The 20,977-nt window shown below is 47.5% G+C and overlaps 1 protein-coding gene across 4 annotated transcripts in view; it reads left to right on the top strand.

Annotated features, from left to right (window-relative positions):
• Positions 1-8,969: 8,969 nt before the first annotated feature.
• GALNT16 (polypeptide N-acetylgalactosaminyltransferase 16) overlaps positions 8,970-20,977 on the top strand; it is a 75,128-nt gene continuing 63,120 nt past the window's right edge. For 3 of the 4 annotated variants that reach the window (XR_005257204.1, XM_038139135.1, XM_038139134.1), the window contains exon 1: positions 10,176-10,535. Coding sequence is in view for 2 of the 4 variants with exons in the window: in XM_038139135.1 (XP_037995063.1) it covers positions 10,332-10,535 (204 nt within the window). In the remaining 2 variants the exon portion in view is untranslated. Of the gene's footprint in view, positions 9,167-10,175; positions 10,536-20,977 lie in introns of those variants that run through there. The other variant, XR_005257205.1, reaches the window with a different exon arrangement.

The raw sequence follows: 20,977 nt of genomic DNA, 5'->3' as shown, positions 1-20,977 counted from the left end.
AGGAACATCATGGCTGTGTCTTCAGCAGTGAAGTACTTAATGCCAGAGGTCTTCACTGACAAGGGCCTGTTAATGCCCACTGAGATGCATGAAGGACCTATTTTCTAAGCTAGTACAGACCATCTGGAGAGGACCCTCTGGATGGATCTGGTTCTATCATGATGGGCAGAAAATCAGACCTCGCTTGCATAGTGTTATTATTTTGATTGGAGGTGGACTTCTGGATGGTCTTTTCATTTATCTAACTGAAATGTGACCTGATGCTGTCAAGGGGGGTGCAAAGGACTGTTACGTCTTTATAGCTCATTCCCCTGGCAATGTCGTGCTATAAAACACCTTGAATCCAGCAGCTGAGTCCATCCCGAGGAAGCTGCACTGGTTTAATCCTATCAGTGTACTAAATCAGTATTACTTTTGTATCCTCTCTCTTTTAATGCCTCTCTTTTAGCTCCTCTCTCTTTTAACAGTGAATAGTAGTAGTAAGTAAATTACATTTTTCTGACAAAAGAGAATAAAAGGCATTACATCTGTGTGTCTCCACCTCAGGCTCCAGGCTATGTGCATTTGTGCACTGCTGGCAGCCTGAATTCCTGCTGAGACACAGCAGCCTGGTACAAAGGAGCCTGCTAGGGAATTGAGCACTGGAGTGTCACCGAACTGAGGTGGAAGGTTGTCACATCACCAGGGGCCAGCAGGAGCAGAGGAGTAAGAGGCAGTAGCAGGGAATGGACCCCTTGACTTCAGTCATTGCGGACCTCACAATTTCAGCTGTTGCTCCTGTTCCCTGTTAATTTCATATCAAGGAGACCCAAAACACACACAATGAATGTAGGAAATGTATCACTGCTCCTTTAGGCAGCTCCCAGGGGAAGTCTGTTCTTGTCATTTCTAAAACCTCAAGTCCTTGGGAAGGGGGTGCTGCCTCAGTAGCTGAGATCATACTTCAGCAGGTGGGGTGGTGGTAGGGCATTGCACGTCAGGTGCAGCTGGAAACAGTGTAAGAGGGCTGGAAAAAATTATTCCCAAATGCAGCAGAATATTTGGGGGTTGTGGAAGAGAAAAAGAGTGAGATTGGGACATTTTGAGGAGACCAAGCTGCTGAACAGAATTTCCAGAGCCACAGCTGATCAATCTTCAGAGATAGGAGGAAAGTTCTTTCCTTAAGGTGTGCCTCTTGTGTTCCAGTTCTTCATTTCTGACCTATCTTGCATCCATAAACTATATTCTGAATCTTGCTCAAAGCTGTGACATCTTGACTTCAATAAATCCACATCCAAAGCATGATGCATGGGCTGAGATCAAGAAATTACAAATTCGGCAGAGGTATAAAATTAAAAGTACCATCAAACTGGCTACAGCTCATTCATTGACTTCTGCTCAGTCTGGGGGCAAAAAAATGAATATGCACAGTCTGCCTCAGTTCAGTCCATGGAAGACAGTGCCAGGTCACTGATTTCAATGTTTTATTAGTGAAAGAGCAGCATATGAGCCAAAAATGAAATACAGGTTTTGTTATTTATACTATAGTGGCTGGTGGTCTAACTATGGATGGAAATTTGGGTGAGCCCCAGCTCATGATGAATGGACAATGACCTAATAGTCTGATGTCATCACAAATCATTTCTGTTGCAGACGATTTAGATGAATATGGTGCTAGAGTTGCACCCCAGATAGCAGATGATCTGTCATTATTTTTCTTCTCCCATGGGACCCCAGATTCACCAAGTTTTTGTAAGGCACTATATTCTGTTTTATCTGCAGTAAGAGCAATCCACTTTCTGTTCTGCCTCTTCTTCCTTACCATACAACTAATGTTCATTCGCCTTTGTAACTGGACTCCTTCCTCTTTACAGCAGACTTGCCTGAAGCAGCCAATGCAGTACTGAGTGTGCCTGGGAGAGAAACAGCCTCCTAGATATTCCTTGCAAACTACAGGACACCTGACTGAGGAATTCCTAGTTTTCTCCAAAATCACTCCTCTGGTGAGCAGTTTCTTTTTGCACCTCCCTCTGAGATGCTGTGAGGCTGGACTTTAATTTCCAGATCCAAGTGATATTTTTCATTGTGATTCCCATTTGACATTCTCAGCTTTACTGGTTCAGACCTTTGATTTCCCACTTCCTTGCATCACAGAGGGCCTTCAGCCTGTGATATGTAAGTTTTCTGTCTAAGGCTGGTTTTCTGCTAGCAAGCAGAAAACACATCCCTTCCTTCACTGTTGATCACTCTCCCACTTGGATTATTCTAAGTTTTTTTTTTTTAATGAAGAATATGAGGAAGGATAAGGCAGGCAGAGGGAAAAGGAAAGACGTGGAGCATGTGTTTCTCCCTGCTTAGGGAGGTTGCAGAAGCTCCTGAAGGCTGGAAAGATATCAAAGCAAACTCATCCTTCAGAGTTTGTTGGGGGCCAAACATCCCTGTGAATCACATCTGTCCTCTTGAGCTGCTCCCTGTACATGATGATAAAGAGAACCTGGTGCCATCTTCCCTGTGTCTGCTGCACTCAGCTGCCCCTGGGGCTGCCAAGTAGAGAACAGCTGCCTCCCATCTCTGCAGACACAGATAGAGGGGCTGATGCTGCCCAGCTGAGGCAGGAACACGGCATATAAGAGCCCATGGAGTGCTGTGATGGTGCAGTCTGAGTTTGCTCTGTGCTGGAGTTCAGACAAAGCCTTGCCTGGCTGAGCTGGCTGCTTGGAGCAGAAACAAAGCCAGGCAGTGAAGCAGGAAAGACCAGTATGACATGTATGCATGGTAGCATAACTGTTGGCAGGCTGAGACTGCATGTGCTGTACATGGGGCTTTAAAACTTGGACCTATTGATACGGTTATTTTTGTCTGTACAGATTTTACTGCAGTAAAATAACCTTTAAGTGTACTTCAGTATGCCATTAAGCAATATGGTTATAATTGTTGCACAGAGCCTTTTTCATCCTCTGTCTGTGGGAAAAGGTATGCTGCAGTGGACACATTTGTAAAGGAATTATTTATTTGTTTGCTAGACATGGCACGTTTCTTGGATCTTGCTGTGACCTTCAAACAGAAAGGGTTAGGCTTGCAATGGTTCTTAGCTCCTGTGGGAGATATTTTCCTCGTCTTCAGCCAGCACCAGAGAAAGTGGTATCTGCTGCAAACTTGAGTTAGACTTGAAACAAATCTAAGGGTTTGTTATGCCTGTATATGCATGTCAGGATGTATCTCGGCATCCAAAAATGCTGCAGTGATGTGCTGAGGGTCTCTGCAGACATGTAAGTGTTCAAATCAGAGTACCACTTCCATTCACAGCGGCTTAAGCATTTTCTGCCATTTCTCAATCCTTTTTCTGGCTGCTGTGCTCCACAGTGACAGCTCTTCATTGCCAAACCATGCATTCAGCTACTGAAGATAATTACAAGGAAAAATTAGGGGTAATTTTTTAAAGAGTAAAATTTTTTACTTCATAATTCCCATCCTCCCTGCTATGCCAAAGTGGTGGAGGCCATTTTGTTCAGCACATCTAAAGCATTTACCTTTAGCGGGGGATAAAAATATTTGTCCTAAAATGTGAATGTTTGAAGAAGTAATTTCTAAAGCTGGGAAAAGGACAGCAGCTCCATTTCTGCAAGAGCTTCAAAGGAATTTAGCAGCATGCTTGTGTAAGTTTAGCAATACCTGGATTGCTGTTTATAGAGAGGAATGCTGTAAGGCTCAGACTGTGTACCTTATTCTTCAGCCAGAAGTGGTGTCATACTGAGAGAGTTGTCTGTGTGCTGCCCCGTGAAGCCTTCCAGACTGACGTAGCTCCTTGCTGGCTTGATGCAGGTCAGCAGTTCTTATGGTTGCAATTCCACCACAGCTGTCATTTCAATAAATACTCTTGCCATCCTTGATGCCTGCTTCACCTTCCTGGAAGTAAAGATGTTCCAACAGAACACAGATGGAAATGGTAGAAACTTGTAAATATTTAGTATTACATTGATCTGCCTGGACTGCTCCTGCCATTTCAGGGATACCTAATGTCCTCTGAACTCCAACCCCTTTCCTGGCTTTTTTACACATTCCAGGTTCCACCTGGAGATACACCTGGATCCCAGTAGACAGATTATGGCATCAGGCTCACTGAAACAGCACTGCAGTGCCTCTGGAGTTGACTGATTTGTGGCTCCTATTTCTGGCCATCCTTCAGCCTGGAGTTTCTCATGCTTAGTGCCAGGGCTGGAATGTTTTGGAAACTTTTCCATTAATTATCCAATCTATTTTCAGTGATAGAACTTCAAAAATAAATATATTGCTGTGATTTTTAGGAATGCTAAACATTTCTTATTGCACTCTATTCAAACCCAGTCTGCTGTGCAGGGTGCAAGCTCCTTTTATGGGATGTGTGAGAAACTGGGTTGGATGTTTTTCACAGGTTAGTTCCCAGATTGTTGTGTTTTCACATGAAATTCCTCTGTAGTGGAAGACAGGAGTTTCATCATTTTGCCAGATGAGTATTTCAAACTGCTTCTCCTTTGCAGCCAAGAGGACTGCTACAAGCACTAACCTGGTAGCTACATTGAGCTGTAAAAGCTTTGAATTTCTATGAGGATTAAATTGCAGTTCAAGTCACAGTCAGGGCTGTGATGGGATGCCAGTAAAGGACAGCAATTTGTTCTCAGATCGTAATAAAAAGATTTTTATTGTTAATTAATTCTGAGCACCAGAAAATGAGCTACGTGCTTTACCATCAAGGTGGGAAATAAATCTCTGTCCTAGAAAAGATGCAGTGAGGAAGCAAAGCAAATGACTTGGGGTAAGAAAAGGAGATAAGAAAAGTAGGTAGGAGGGAGAGCAAAAATTTGTATCAGGCTCATAAAATGGTTGGTTCTATGTGGATCTTCACGTTCATAAGTTGTATTAATATGTAATTATTACTACTTAAATATGTATTCTGCTTCTACACTTTTAAAAGGTTATATGAACTTTGAGCATTTTTCTGGGCTGTTGATCACTCCTGCCTGATTCTACCATAACTCCACTCCTCACGGAGGCCCACCTTGTCTTGTGGTGACAGACAGGGGGGTTACCTGACTTAGAGGGGATTAATGGCACCATCTCCCGTCCTGAATCCCAGCCAACACTCTGAAGGCTTTCCTGGCTCTTACACCCTGTCAAAGCAGATTCATCTTGCCACTGTTAGGCTTTTAGCAGATTTTTTCTCTTCATACTTGAAGAGCACAAGTGCAACGAACTGTTAATTACAGCTTATTGTGAAGTCTTCTCTATGCTCTCATTTTCCTTTAAAAAACATGCTCATGGAAGTATGTTAAGATTACAGTGACCTTAAAAGCCCTTAAGACAATGTTTAATTGCACAATTTAAAGCAGCTGAAATCCTGATTCCCAGTTAATTCTGTGCTTTGCCTTAACTTGGCTCTGAGTTGCTGCCTTCCATCACCTTACTTGTTTACATTCTGGCCAGAAACAAGGGCCCAGAACACATTTGTGTCCTGGTCAGCATATATGACACTTTATCTTCTGTTAAATGCAGAACTAACTGGCATCTACCATCTGTACCTTTCTGACTGGGCATCAGTATAAATTGAGGCACTCCTAGGGGAGTAATTTATCTGACTGGCCTTTTTATGGTGCCTGTGGCAGTAGAGGGCTGGAGACTACTTGAACAATGTCTAGCTCTAGGCAGGGCATGATCAAGCTTTTGGACTTTTGTTGCACCTTGTGGTTTCCCAGTGGTGTCTGAGGCCAGGGATGTGGAGGGTGATATATGACAGCAATATGGATTTTCAGAAGTCCCCACACACACTCTGACCAGTATAAGAAAGCTTTTTCAGAGAAGGAGAGTACTTCAGGCAGTGTAGAAATTTGGCCAATCTAGATGAGTCATGAAGATAACATTTTTCTTTTCAACAGCTGTGTGGTGGAGGATGATGGCACACACTGTCATCTTGGCATTACAGTATGGGTGAATCTGTCTCAGAGGTTTTATAGGGGTAAGATCTGGATCTGGATGAAGAGCATGGTGAGATGTCATGGTCAGACTGTCAGAAGTATACATCTCATCCATTATGGGGCAAGAACTTCAGCTCTTCCTGTCCATAGAAACAAGTATTTTCCCTTCTCCCTCATTTTCTTGAATTGAAATCAAGGATGAGCTATGAGTCCTCTCCCTTCAATTGCTTTCACCCACTTCTACCAACCTCTTCCTGACCTGGAAGCAAACCACTGCCCCTGCTTGGGAAAAGATCAGGAGCTTCACCACGGAGCGTTAGTGTCCAGCCTAGGGGTGGGCCAGAGGAAGGAATCACTGGGTAGCAGCAAGTTCAGAGAAAACCATCCTAAGATGTCTCCTCTCCTTTACACCCTGCTCTGCCTATGCAGGAGGAGCTCTCTGAAGAGTGATCTTTTGTGAAAAATCCCTGAAAAGTCCCTGAACTGGGGTTGCTCTTCCCTAGATGCAAGGTGGAGCTCAGCTCCTGGCTGGCTGTGGGGAGGCAGAGCTGCCTCTCCTTGAGCAAATCTTCTCATCCCACCTCATCATCGTAACATGCTACTCTCATTTCTCTCTGGAGCATGACCTGCTTCAGCCCCTGAACTCTAATGCTAATTTTCTTCAAATGTTCTTAGCTAAACTCTGGATGAATTTCCTCAAACATTTTCCAGAGTTCAGACAGATCTTATGTTCATATTTCAGACAGCACTTCCGTGCCTGGAGGCTGCAAATCTAGCAGACCTGATTTCTCAGATCAGAGTAGCGCTAAGAAAAAACCTTTTGGTGTTCTCCAGATGTTTCGTAGTTGAAGGCTCAGCCATGTCTTATTCAGATGACTGCAAAAACATGCACTGTGTGTCACCATAACTATAAAGCACTTCATTTTTCTGAAGAAAATCTGGATGATGCTTGTCTTTTCCCCTGCAATAACGATCATCTCAATTTTATCTGGGCAATTTCAAACACCACGTGTGTTCTCCTAGATGATGTGACCTAATCTGTCAGCCAAAGACAAAACTGGCTTCTCAAGAGCGCCCTTTTAATATTCATAGCCTTGGAAGATATCTTTCCATTGAAGGTGATGCTGGTTAGGGCCATGGTGTTTGTGAAAAAAATAAAGTTCTCAAACCCCACACAAAATTTTCCTTGTAGTTGATTATATTCCTCCTCTTGTTCTATATTATTCACCAAATGCTTATTTTGTGCTTGTGCTAAAAAACCAGCCACCTTATTCCACTGTACAAAGTTTGTCACAAAATAAGAAAAGAATTAAGATCTCTATGATGGAACTGAAAAAGAACAAATGTGGTGATAAGATTGCATAATTCTGCTATGGGGTTTGAATAATCTTGATTTGTCTAGTTTATTATATTATGTTTCTTAGGTCATTTCTTTTAGGGCATTTACTGAACTAGTTGATGCTTTTGTAATGATCATCACTAAAGTATTTATCATCACTGTTAATATTAATTGTATGTCTACTTTGCCAGTTGTGTGGTGTAGAGATCTCCATGCCAGACTGCTTCTGGTAGTCTTTTCTCTGGTGGGCTGGTGCTAATATCTGCATGCAGCATTGCAGCTTACAGTATAGCCACACATGAACTAAGCAATTTATATTGTCAGAGATCCCCGCAGAATATAAGGTTAGAAGTGTGCTGTCTTTTAAAAGAAATATGAGATTCTGAAGCAAAACAAAAGTGGTCAGAGATTAAATCATTGCAAGTTCTGGCTGCAGAAAATGGAACCTTCAGTACCAATAGCTTGGACTTGCAAGCTAGTAATCCTACAGTGAGGTATCTGGGCCCTGGAGATGAAACGTTGCTGCATTACTTTCAAAGCATGTGGAAGCTTGGTGCTGTTTAAGTACATGCTTTTTCTGCTGGAGCTGTGTTGAAGGTCCTGTCTCCTTTAGTCAGCCAGCTCTAGAGCCCCAACTACCTCCTAGCACTCTTCAGCTCAAATAGGTCCTGAAGCTTAGGCAACATAAATAAAGGACCTCTGCAAATCTGGTTTGTCTGTGCTGAACTGGACCTGCTGGCATGGGGAGCTGCTCTGCCACCAGTTCTGAGGGTGGGTAACACAGCTTTTGTGCCCTTCACCGTGATTGTGGGCTAGAGCTGAGCTTCCCTGCCCAGCACTCTGAATGTGTTTCTGCAGGAACAGACCCTGCTTTCTACTGCTGATTACTGCAGGGAGAGAGGAGTAAAAACAACTTCCCCCTAGGAGAAAGACCTCTTGACCTGACTTCTGTCTGGGGCCCTGCTGAAGCTTGCCTGCAGAGCACTCTGCTCGTTTCTGAGACTTCTCTACATGCCACCCCTTAAGAGGCAATGGTGATTGCATGGCAGCTTATAGGGTGTGCTAGTGGGGTGAGGGGGCAACACAGGAAGAAAATGAATGGCTGCAGTGGAAAAGGGAAGCAGCGTGCTTGGAAAAGCAGGAGGAGGCACTCTGTTTAGTTCAAATCTTGGGGCAGAGGATTTTCTCCTATTTCAGACAAAAGTCTCCATTGCTGTTTGTGATTTGCTTTTCTGTAGTGAATCCCACCAAAAGGTGAGAAAAGACTAAGAAGGAATCAAGCACAGTCTGGTATGATCTGCATAGTGTTGAAAGAGAAGACACACTGCCTGGCTCTGCTGTCACATGGATATGAAAACGTCTTACTTCCTGTCTTCCTCTTTTCTGATTCCTCGGTACAGCTCCTCTGCCTCTCTTAATCTGCTTCTGCAGCCCAGGCGCTGCAGCCCAAATCCAGCGGCTGGATCCAAACCCACACAGGAGAGCAGATGCTCTTTTTCCAGTAAGACTGTGAAAGAGATTGAAAATAGTGGGAGCCCAGCTTCCACAGGATGTGGACTGGGCAGCTTAGAATAATTATGTTTTTGTTGATCCCTTGGAAGACTTTGGTTTTTAAATGTCTCAATCTTCCCCTTGCCACTGACTATGACTAGTCAGCCTGGGAAGCTGTGTGTGGTTGACAGGTCATTGGGAAAAGTACCTAGGAGAGGATGTGACATGCTTTCTGACATTTTCTACATCAGGCATGCAATGTGCTTTGCAGGGAGGTTGATGTGGAGCCGTGCTGCAGCCCTGGGAGGTGCTGGTCCTGGAAACAGCATTCTGCCCTGAGTGTCCACAGAATGAGTCTGATGAATGAATTTTTTACTGTGCTGTACTTCAGGAAACGAGCAGTGTGCAGGTAAATCTCAAAGGGCAATTTAGCAGGGCAGGTTGCAATTACACTTAGAGGCATGTGGTCAGGAGGAAAGTAGGGCAAAACGTTATTTAGAAGCCCTGAGGATATTTTCCATACTGTAACGCAAATACTCTAATCCCCTCATCGGGTGCCTTGGAAGCACCCACATTTTCTATCTAACCCGTTATCAGGTGCCTTGAAACCACCTTTGTTTTCTAAACATTTGTTTTCCCTCTGAGTTTTCTCACTACCTCCTCCTGCTCTCGCAAACCTTAAAGCTGTAGTTGCTCAGCAGCTGCACTGTGCCTAAATGTCACTTGGTTTCACAAGCTGCATGCTCTGTTGTTTAAGCTGCCCTCAGGGCTGGATTCAGCGAGCTTTTTACCGCTACAGCTTTAGCAGTGCCCTGTAATGTGGAATTGTATCACCGTTGCCTCTCCACTGCCATGCTTGTCCTCCCGCAGGGCTCGAAAGGCCCAGAGGCTGTGGCGCTGGCCCAGGCCGTGTGACTGTTGCAGCGATGGGAGCGGGTAGCTTGGGCAGCTCCATTGTCAGCCCAAGAGCCTTGCTCCCGTTGACTACCACAGCTTCAGTGGGAGATGGGCTCATCTCCACGGAGTGCGTGCCACGATCCCGTGTGCCATGGGCTGCCACGGTGTATTCGCTGGCCGCCTGCCCTACGGGCACGACTGCAGCAGCACAGACACGAGTCCCAGCGGGGCAGCGGTGCAGGAGGGCAGGCCGGCGCGCTGCCCGCGTCCCAGCAGCCATCTCCTGGGCTGAGCCCGTGTCACCCGCTCCCCGCCGCGGGAGCCCTGCCGCTCCGTCCCCGCTGCAGCTGAGGCGCCGAGCGCATCCCCGCCGGCAGCCGGCCCCCGCTCCCCGCGCCGGCCCGGCCGGGAGGAGGAGGAGGAGCAGAAGGAGGCGCGGAGCCCTCCGCCCCCTGCGGCGGAGCGGGAGAGGCGTTAGGACCCGGCGGCGGCGGCGGCTGGGCGGTGCGGAGCCGGGGCCGGGGCCGCGGCCGGGGCCGGGGGCCGGAGCTGGAGCCGGAGCCGTGAGGGGCGGGGGAGCCGCGCCGCCGCCGCCGCCTCCTGCTCTCCTCTTCTTCCTCCCGCAGCCGCTCCTGCCCGTCGAGGCAGCGCTCCCAGGCTCCCCCGGGGCGCTCGGCATGAGGAGGATCAGGGCTAATGCCATCGCCATCCTGACCGTCGCCTGGATCTTGGGCACTTTCTACTACTTATGGCAGGACAACAAGCCCCGCTCGGCGGCTGCCGGCAGGTCCGCCGGAGGCGGTAGCGGCGGCGGCCGGAGCGGGCAGAGGGCGGCCGGCAGGCTGGAGCTGCGCCGGGAGGAGAGGACCATCCCCCTCATCGTGAGTGAGCGGCGGCCGCCAGCATCCCGTCCTGCCGCGGCGGGGAGGATGCTCGGGGAGGGAGCCGCCGCGGCGGGCGCGGGGTACGCCGGCGGGGAGCTGCGCTTTGCCTTCGGGTTGCTTTCTGTTTATTTTAGCATTCGTGCTTGTCACCATGGCAGCCGCTACAATCGGGGAGCAGGGTGGGCACTCTCGGGGGAACAGAGTAATGCCGTCAGTAAAGTGTTTGCGAGTTTTCTCCACCGTTGTCAGCCCGTGCTCTGTTCCTCCGGCTGAGAGCGGCTGCCCTTGGCCAGGGAAAAAGGCGGGTGAAACAGCTGGAAGGTTTTTAGTTTGCGTTAAGAAGGTCTTCACATACAGATATGTACGCACACACGCATGTATGTGATCACAGTGCTTTCCCGTCAGGACCAGCTGAGAGCCGTGACCTCTCACAAGCCCTTCCTCCGGCCAGCCGGGCTCCGAGCATCGGACTGGGGGGACGCGAGTGACTGTACAGCTGGTACCAGCGTGTGACTGTACAGCTGGTACCAGCGTCTGGCTCGGCCCCCTCCGCTTGGCTGCCAGATGGGGGACCTGCGCGCCACTCGGGACTTTTGTCCCTTTCAAACCGGAGGCAGCGGTCTGAGTCGGGCTCAGGCTAGAATTTGGGCAGGGAGATGGCGGGAGCCCCCAGGACTCCATTCCTAACCCGAGGAGTGGGATGTGCTACTTCAGTTTTGTTGAAAGCACCACACTCTGCCCTCCTTGGGTATCTGTGGGCTCAGTAGGGGGAAAAAATTGAGCTCCTGACTTGAGGATGGTGAGGACCTTTCTGCTCTGTCCGTGGGAGTGATTTGTCCTCCCTTCAGCCTGTATAATAGCATCAATAAAGCTCTCCCAACTCTAGGCAATCGCTTCATAAAAAATAATCAGCCCCTGGAGCAAGAAGTGGCCCAGCAATACCATTCCCCAGAGTGATCCAGCTGAAGCTGTTCGGGAGCTGCACTGTGTGTCACTCTTTGGCTGCGAATCCATTTATCAGCTGGTTACGCACACATGGAAGCGAACAAAAGCAGCAGCCCGGTCAGAGTCGAGCAGGGGCCAGGCGCCAGGGCTGCCCGCCTCCCTCCTTGGCTGGCACTGGGATTTTTTGGCCTGTGTCCCGCTTTTTTTTCACCTGTAAAGTGGGGATGGAAAGTGTTTATAGGTGTTTGGGAAGCCCTGTGAATGTTTGGAAAATGCTGTCAGAGCAGTCCCAGCCCTCAAGCAGCAGGGTGGAAACTCTTCAGCTGAGCGCCTTGGCCATTGCTTGCAGCTGCTGAAACTCAAAAGTCAGGGCTGAGGCTCTTGTACAGAGCACTTCTGTTATTTGCTGCTCAGTAGGGCTGGGGGCTGCCGGCAGTTCAGGCTGCTCTGCTTTGGACCCTCTATGGAGCAGGACTGTAGAAATGAGCACGGTGAGGAGCTCTGTGCGAGGGCTGCTGTTGCTGAAGCCCTTTGGGTGCACTGGGAAATGTTCTTAGGCTGGCCAAGGATGAGTTGAACAGAGGATTTGGAGCACTCCCACTTTTTTGATTCCACCTTAGTGGCAGAGGAAGCTGCCCCTGAGCCTCTGATTTCTGGTATGAGCTTGAACATGCTGGTATAGCAGTTTTATTTCTCTGTTCCCCTGCTTATCCCTTCTGGTTTTTTATAGCATTTACTTTACTCCCTCTCAGAGGGCTTGTGAGGTTACATGAATCCATGTCTGCCAAGCACCTTAAAATCCTCATGAGGAGGATGCTGTGGCAGTGCCACACGTGATTATATTGCTGCTGTTTGGGGGGGGGCAGTATGTGCTCGTGGCTAACCACAAAGCCTCTCCTTGCAAGATACAGGGCCGCCAACAGCCACTCCAAATCTGGTCCTGCTCTCAAAACTTTGTAAATCATTCCAGCACTGCTTCATGCCTGAAATCCCTTAGCAAGGAAAAAAAAATGATCCTTTGCATCTCAAGTTCTTCTGTAACTGGGTCCCAGGATGTGCCAGTCCTCCCACTAGGGCTTTCAGTAGCAGCTGAGATGAAGGAGGACCCTCTCCTTATGCACCTGGTAGTGGGGCACGGTGGAAATTTCACATCCTGACCTGCCATAGTGTATTTGGATAGAGAAGGAAACAGGAAGGCTTTGTGGTCTTTGGGCTTTCCCTCATGCACGCAGGTTTCCCGTGGGTTTGGTGGGTTGCTGTGAGAGGCAAGGTGGTAAAATGGAGTGTGTGCGCTCGTGTAACTTGCAGTGCTATGGCTGTGGGGAGCCTAACAGGCTGAGCAGTGATGTCCCAGCCTTGGCCTCTGCCTGCGCTGCCGGGGGAGAAGCAGGGAAGGGACTGCGTGTGGGCACAGGGCAGGAAGGTTGGTAGAGGTCTGGGGACTGCACTGTCCCTCAGGGTGTGGCATCTAGCAGGGTCTGAGCAGTGGGTCTGTGGTCTGAGCTGCGTGTGTGAGCCTGAGGGCGGGTCAGGCCAGGGCAGTATCTGTGTAGACTGTCCTCAGCTTGTGGCCGCCTTTGTTCCGCAGCACAGCCCACTGCCCTCTCCCAGCCAGCACAGGAAATGTGCCAGTTCTGTTGCCCCACTGGAGAAATAACAAATCTAGAGAAGCAGCTGTCCTTTGGCAGCACAGAGCCCTCAACCCCGAGTTCATTCCCCTTGAAGTCAGATTATTTGAATTAATGCACAATGGCGGTCATGTATAAGGGGAGGTGTGCTTGTGCTCTGTGTGCTTCTCTATCCCTTGGCTTTCTGCAGAGCCCCTGAGACAAGCTGCCCATTTTGATCCAGCTTCTGGTTTCCTCTGCTCTGCATGAGTGATGATATTGGAGTTCAGGTTTGGGCTCATCTGCAAATAAGGGTGACTCATGTGACTTATGGGTCTCTGGAAAAATATTTTTTCAATTTTCTAAAATTGGCTGCTTTTCTGTCTGGGAAAAAGAAAAAAATCTTTTTTTTTTGGATGAGTGAGTCCAAGAGTTCTGCTCTTGCATCTATGCTATGACATTTCAAATCCTGGGCAAGGGAAAATGTATTGCACGTGTTGCTTGTATTTTTCTTCTTTATTCTCCCTTAATGTGAAGAATAAAAATCATCTCAGGTAAACACTGTAGTCAATTGTGAGTCTCAGCTTGAAACTGTTTTTTATTTGTTGACCTCATATTTATTAGCACAACTTTGAACTTAAAATCTGGATGTCTGATTCCTGGACTCAGCAGGGAAATCTTTGAATATTTAAGCTGGGGCATGGAGATCAGTGTCCCAGAAACAGCTCATGCATTAATAGTGATCCTACAGATATCTGTTTTATAGATAGAAATCTTGATATGTGGCCTCTCTGCAATAGGCTCTCACAAACAGGCTGTACAGATGCTTGAAATGAAAATTCAGATATTGGCAAATGGCAGGGCTCACTTGGTGACACGCATGCTTCTCCTTCCACTTCCATGGAGGGTAGAAACACAAGTGAGTACCACACTCCTAGAAATGCATTTTTTTCTCTGGAGCACAGCATAGTTTCATATCGATTAGAAGGAGCCCTAAGACCTCTGACAGTTAGCTTGTGTGTTTTTGGAAGATGAGCTTCCTCCCTGGACTCTTTTCTGTCTTTTCTTGGCCAAAGGTTGTTTCCTGTCTCCAGGAAATTTCCAAAGACCAGAAGCTGTGCTATGTGTCTTTAGAAGGGCTTTGGCATTGTTCCTGCACTATGTACAGGTGGTTAATTGTTCACCATGTGCTGCATATCTGCTTTAGTATGGCACTGGTGAGCAGAGCCCAAGGCTCTGTTCTTTCCTGTCTAAAGACTGCAGCATGGGAGGCTCGCCCAGCGCACTTGTGTCCCAGTGAAGAGAGCAAGGCCATCGCTGCAGCGTGGGCAAAGCTTGTTAGTGAGAGGGATGGCTGGTAGGCAGCTTTGAAAGAGAAATTTTTCTGTTGGCTGACTGTGAGCTGAGGGTGGGAGTATTTTCTCCTTTTCCCTAGTCAAAAGCAGGATGTGAGGTTGCCCACAGGGTTCTCCAGCTTGCTGACTTCTCTGGGGTGGCAGGGAAGCAGCAATATGCCTGGAAGGTGGAGATAAAAGTATCGTTATTTAAATGCTCTGAATTGTGTTAGGCTGATGCCCTGTTGCTCTTTGGAGCAGGTATGATGCCTCTTATCTTTGTAAATTGCTCTTTGGATTTTGGTATGTTGTCTCTTGTCTTCATCCTGCCAGCTTTTGTGACCTGTGTAGTTGCTCTGTGAGCCCACTGGAGCCGGTTTGGCAGCGCAGAGGCCCTGTATTGTAATGCTGGCTCAGGTGACTTGAGCTCAGCCCTCCTGGCTGCTCCCTACCTCTGTGCTCAGCCGTGTAAAATGAGCACTGGGGAGATGAGATCAAGGCATCCTTTTTCCTTGTAGCTAAGGGTTTCTAAATGCTCTGCAAACATCACTGAACTGTGTGTCACCTGCCTGTGGTGAGACAGCAAGCAGGAGACTCCACTGGGATGCTTGGCTCAGAACAGGTGGTGTGTGTAGGCAAAGAACAAGTTGGCGAGGAAAGATGTCAATTGTTTCATTCCCACATCTTGTTTAGACGGAAAATAGGCAGTGGCTGGGCTTTACCTGCTTCTCTGAATTGCCAAACTGGCACGTTTAGCCATGCTTGTATTTGCCACCAAGTAAGACCATCTTGATGTATGCTCTCAGACCCTGAACACCTAGTTAACAGCACACTCTGCTGCTTTTATTTTGTGTTGCCTTTGGCTTCTGGGTATCTTAACCCCACAGAGCAGGTGCTAGCTGATGTTCCCTGCACGTTCATGAATGATTTTATTCTCATCCCTTCATCACATTTCCTCTGTGTGCAGCTTTCAGAGGATGCTGTTTTCCTCACAACTGGGATAAGCTGCAACTTTAATGGTTTGCTAAATGATACCATTTTTTCAGGGATCTGTGTCCCATGAGCCTCCTGCATGTGTGCCTCCCTGGAGGCAGGTCTTTTAGCTTCAGGCATGTAACTCTGGAAACTGAGGTGGATCCTAAATAAATAAAAAACCCAACAAATACAGCAAGAGGGGGATCAGCACTATTTCCTTGCATTGGCATATTGTCAGGCTTAATTTCATGACATGCTGTGCTATGAAGAGAAAAGGCCTAATTTTTAATGAGGTGCCACAGCTCATTTCAGCAGCTTCCTTACCATTTTACTCATAGCAGGTTGGTCACTCTTGAGTCTCCTTTTGGGGCAAGGATCACGCATATGCCTCTGTAGTTTTCTTTCTGCTCTGATGCTGAGTGTCTGTGTTTGAGTTTGCACACATGTGGACAGAGCACGGGAGGCTCTGTGGTCTTCCCAGGGCTGTGATGCTGCCCGTAAGCCAGACCACCATGGCTGCAGCAGCAGCACACCCTGAGGCCAGGATGGTATGGTGAGCAAACCAGTGAAGTTGCCATGTTCAACAGCTCACAAAATGCTCTTGTTTTCTTAAAACATCTTCCTTTCAAGATAATGGAAAAGAGGAGGAAATGTCATCTCTCTGTCCTACCATCCTGCAAAGCAGCTCTGCTCCCTGTGACTCTGCATATATCTGGGGTGTTGGAAATGAGATGGAAAAGAACCTGCCAGTTGCTGGGTTTGTCTGTGCTGTTCAGCCTGGCCCATTCCGCTGCCAAGATCCAGCACCTGCCCGGCTCTTCCCAGCACCTGTATGGCCTCTGCTCTTCCCAGTTTGTATCAGAGTGGGGGACGCAGCCCATAATGCTCGGGATTTTGTGACAGCCATTCATGCTGTGACCAGAACCTTGTAGCACTGATTTTTTTTTTTATTTTTGGATCTCTTTGGCATCTCTCTTGTGGCACATGGGACCTGTGCCAGCTCCGTGGGAAAGGATGACTTGGTAACTTTTTCTCTAGGAGTATTACTGCAGAAGGAAGATTCAGTGACAGCTTGATGGTGTAATGTTTTATTTACAGTGTTTATGTTTTAAAAATGTGGGAATGGCTGCTGTTTGCCTAAATGGCAGAAAATGATTTTATATTTAATTTGTCCCAGTGGCCCTTGTGGTGCATAAAAATAAAATAAAAATGAAGGAATTTGTTCACAATAGTAATGTTAATAAAATCCAATTGGAACCACTGGCCTTAATTGTTAATCAAAATGATGCTGTAGCTGCAGTGAGGTAGCTGGGGCTTGGGGAACATGGGAGGGTGTGTAGAAGTGAGGGGAGGGCCAGTGCAATGCTCCTGAACATGATTTATTTTACTAGAGCCTTTTCATTAAATCAGTGGGTGAAGCAGTTGCAAGTTTTAGCGAGCTGCAGCATTCTTTAGTATGCAACCACTTCCTCAGTTAGATCCTTGCATATACAAAACTGTCTTAAGATTTAAAACCTAAAAATTTAGTGGTGTTGCTGGAAACAGAAAGCTTTGATAGATATCTCAGGTTGCTGTTTGCCATTGTGAAACTTGGTCCAGACACTTCATCCCAAGGTAGGCAGGTTGAGAGTCACTTAAAAGGCAACGGGAGTAGATGTTTTGTTTCAGTGTCACTGAACTGGGACTGCCCATTTTGGAGTGCTGAAAACTGACTTAATTGTGCAGAGCACAAAGGCAATGAAACAAACAGAGACAAATGTGCTGGGGATGAAGCACTTGGGACGACAGGGGACCCTGGCTCACCTGTTCATTGTCTCACTTCTGCAGGGGAAGCCTCAGGGCAGAGCCCAGCAGAGTGGGATCTCTTGCTGTTCCTTGGCTCCCCATAGAATGCCAGCTGGTTGTTCCTATTCCATGTGCGAGTCCCAGGACCTTGCTTTCTCTTTCCTGTTTTGCTCGTGTATGCTGCACTCATGTGCCCCTCCAGCCCTGTCTGCCAGCTCCTGCAGTAGGCTTGTGGGCTCCTTGGGGTTGTCCCGTCAGGTGGCACTGCTGGCACTCTGTCCAGTGCTGAGTGCAGAGGCCACGATCCACAGCACATCCCATGCTGTTGCATTAAGGTAAAGATTGAACCACAGTGAGACCCGTGGAGTGGGAGTTGAGCAGCCTTATTGACTGAGCTGAACTCATCTTCCTTACAGGCTCTTCATATGCCTCCGTTTCCCCAAGGTCTAAAATGAAAATTTTATCTAGCTCACGGGGCTTTTGTGCAGCTTAGCTTGCAAGTTTTGTAAAGGGCTGGAGATGAGAGAGATAACCTTAGCAAAACATGTGGTTGAGTTCTCCCTTTGTATACCCTCTGAACAAGGAACAGGATTAGCAGAAATGAAGCAGGTCAGGGCCGATCTGCTGCAAGAGGAAGATGTTGAAGGCACAGCACAGGCTGCTTCATGCACTGAACAACAGGATTTGTTAGAAAAGGCTGTGTATTACCCACTGCTGTCTTTTGCTGTGTCTTTACGAGCACATATCTTGCAACTAATAAAAGTGATAAAGGACTGCAGGTGGGCTGTCCACTTCATATTTCCATGTCCCAGTTGTGTTTGGGGCTGTGGAGACAAGTAAAAAAGAATATAATGGTCTCTTGGGCCCTATGTCTGCAGAGAAATTGCCCTTGTTGCGATGTGCTTTGAGCATATGGGTAATTTCTCAGTGTTGGTAGAGACCAGGTTTTTGATAGGCAGCTGCACACTCCCTTTGGCACTCCTTTCTTTCGCCTCCTTCAGGGGCATGGTCCCTGCAGGGACCTGCCTCAGCTGCCTCTGCAGTGCCACTGCAGGTCTCACAGCGCTGTCCCTGTCCCTGTGCATCCCCAGGATGTGAATGAAGCCGTCACCTGCGGCTGCCCCTGGGCTGGGAAGCTGTTTTGGCTGGTGAGATGATGCTTGGTTGGTCGTCCTGCCATGGTGGAGCTGGAGGGTTGACTTTGCAGTTCAGACTTCAAGGCTGCCATGGCTGGGCCGGGGCAGTGCTCTAATGTCTGGCTGTTACAGCATGGTCACTGATGACATTCGGCCAAAGCTGCAGAAAAGTATCTGCTTTAACCTCTTGTTTTCAGTTCTCCCACTTCACAAATTTTTCATCTTGTAAGCTGTAATATGATCTTTTTGAGGAGGCTTTGTTTAACAGTAGCAGTGAGAGAAAGCACCTGTGCTGAAATTTGTATCAGACATTTTGTGGGCCTGTAAGGAAAAAAAGGGCTATTTTTCTTGCCTTTATTGTTTTGGATAACTGCCCTGAAACAGCTAGGGCTTGGCTGAAAAAGTGCTTCTAACCAATGAAAGTATCTTCACAGGTTCTCTGAAAAAATCTTTCTGCAGGACAAAATTGGAAAAATAAAGCTTGCTTGCCTGCTGAGTGCTCTGAACAAAGTATTTGGTGCCAGAGAGTGTCATGCCCAATAATGCCATGCTGTAACTTTTTGTGCCTTTTGGTACCAAGTATGCAATAAAAAGTGTAGTGAGTAAGGAAGAGTATATAAGAGCTGCAAAAAGCAGTGCAGCTCCTTGGATAACCGGTCAGTTAGTCTCTGAGTACAGGAATATCTCTGGATACAGTGGCAGTGCAAATGGGAGCCATCACATCCACACAGTGAAATTGAAATAATTATGTGCTTCCTATGTAGTTCCCTGTAGTCTTTTGAATTTGTAAAAAATAATGGTAAAGTATTGAAGTTAAAAACTGTGAATGGTGCAAGCACTCACTGCCAAGTCCTGGTGTGTGGGATCATGCTGTATTTCCCAGGTGCTGTAGTATGCATGCCATTTTGTTCTCTTTGTACCTTTCAGTGAAATTTATTCAGATCTGGTCAGGTGGTAGGAATTATCAGCCACCAGGCTGCTGATGGAGTAGGCTGTATTTGTCTCCCAACCTTCTGAAATGTCTCCATTTGGCTGAACTACCTATTTTATGCCTAAAGATAGGGAACAGCCTATCATTGTGACCTCTGAGGGGTTGGCAGGAACATTGACAAACAGGTAGGGGCATAACCCGATTTCTGGCCTAGGGATGCTCAGTTGCCACATCCCTGATTGTGCTTCACTTGCAGAGCTGGCTCCTCTGTCAGGGGCAGGCTGGGGTGAGCACAGGGGTGTTTCTCTCATTGCTCAGGTGCTGGGTGGTGTTTATACTGAGCTTGGGTTGGCAGCAGAAGGATGGACACTCTGCAATGAGGTAACTCTTACAAAAATTCTCTTGGAACAAATCTGAATGAACTTGGCATCTGTATCCTTCCTGTGTTTGGTTGTGCCGTGCCTTGGAGTGCCCCATTGCTGTGTGAATTGCTGGGCCATTCCTGCTGGCTGAGTAGCCCCATGGGACATTTCAGGGCATTTCCAGTCTGTGCTGGGAAAACTGGATCACACTGGCTGGGCAGCCCAAAATTAATTTTGGGAAGGGCTGGGAAATCAGCATTCCATCAGGACTGTGTATCTGTCAGGCCAGGCAATGATGAGATGAGGTCAAGTGAGGTCTGGCCTTGGAGAAGCTGCCCAAGCACCTATCAAAAGCTGCCTTTGGCTGAATGTGAAAGGATTTTAAGTGAGCTGTTGTACTGCTGGCTCAGGTCAGGTCCTTGAACAGACATCCATCTCATGCTACAGGTTAGGTGAGCCATGAGGAGGTGGCTAACAGTGAAAGCAAACACTGCCCTTACAGCACAGGATACAGATTGAGTCACATCAGGTAATAGGAGAAATCTGCATCACTCTCCTTACAGCATTATTAAAAATTATGCATTGTAAATTATTTACTCATTCATTTTCTTGGGCCTAAAGCCTCATTTTCAGGAAAGACATGTTGGGGTTGAAAGGTGGAGTGATACAAATCATTGTGTGTGGCAGGGCTAATGTGAAATACAGGTTATGGCTACATTCTTCTCTCTGCTGTTCAGCTGTTAATTGTGCATCACTGTCCTGGGTGGTTGGTACCTTTGCTGCCCCTTGTATCTGTGACTCAAAAGGGCTACCTGGGTGCTTCTGCCACCCCCTTGGGTTTGGATGCATCAGTCATGGCATGGCAGTGTCATGGCAGTAGTGTTCTCTTGCCCACTGCCAGCATCCTTGGGGCAACATCACTTGCACTGAGGAATTGGAGGGGACAGTGTTCTGTGAGGACCTTGTGAGAGACATTTGATGTGTACAAAGCTGAGCCCTTTAAATCTTGATGCCCTAGTTAATGGGGATTTAGTCCTTCCAACCTGTCACAGCCCATTTCATTTTTCCCCCTCTTTCCTTTTACTTAGAGGATTAAAATTGTCGCATTGAGCTTAAAGGGGATTGGAATGCTCTGTATTTTTCTTCTGCTTTTGCCCAATAGCTCCTAAGAGACATCATAAAGAATGGCCAAGAATGGATAAACAGGTATTAACACCACTGCAAGTGCTGAAGAAAAGGTGAGAAAACTCTCCCTACCCTGTTGTGCCTGCATTATTGCAGGGTCTGCTCAGGATGCTCGTCACCTCCTGAGCGGTGGCAGCTGCCCCACACACCGGCATTGGTCTGTGTCTACAGATTGCCTG

Source organism: Motacilla alba, chromosome 5 (genome assembly GCF_015832195.1).
Source record: "Motacilla alba alba isolate MOTALB_02 chromosome 5, Motacilla_alba_V1.0_pri, whole genome shotgun sequence".
Lineage (NCBI taxonomy): Eukaryota > Metazoa > Chordata > Aves > Passeriformes > Motacillidae > Motacilla > Motacilla alba.
Note: the sequence above shows the minus strand (reverse complement) of the source record. Positions and strands in the feature narration are given on the sequence as shown.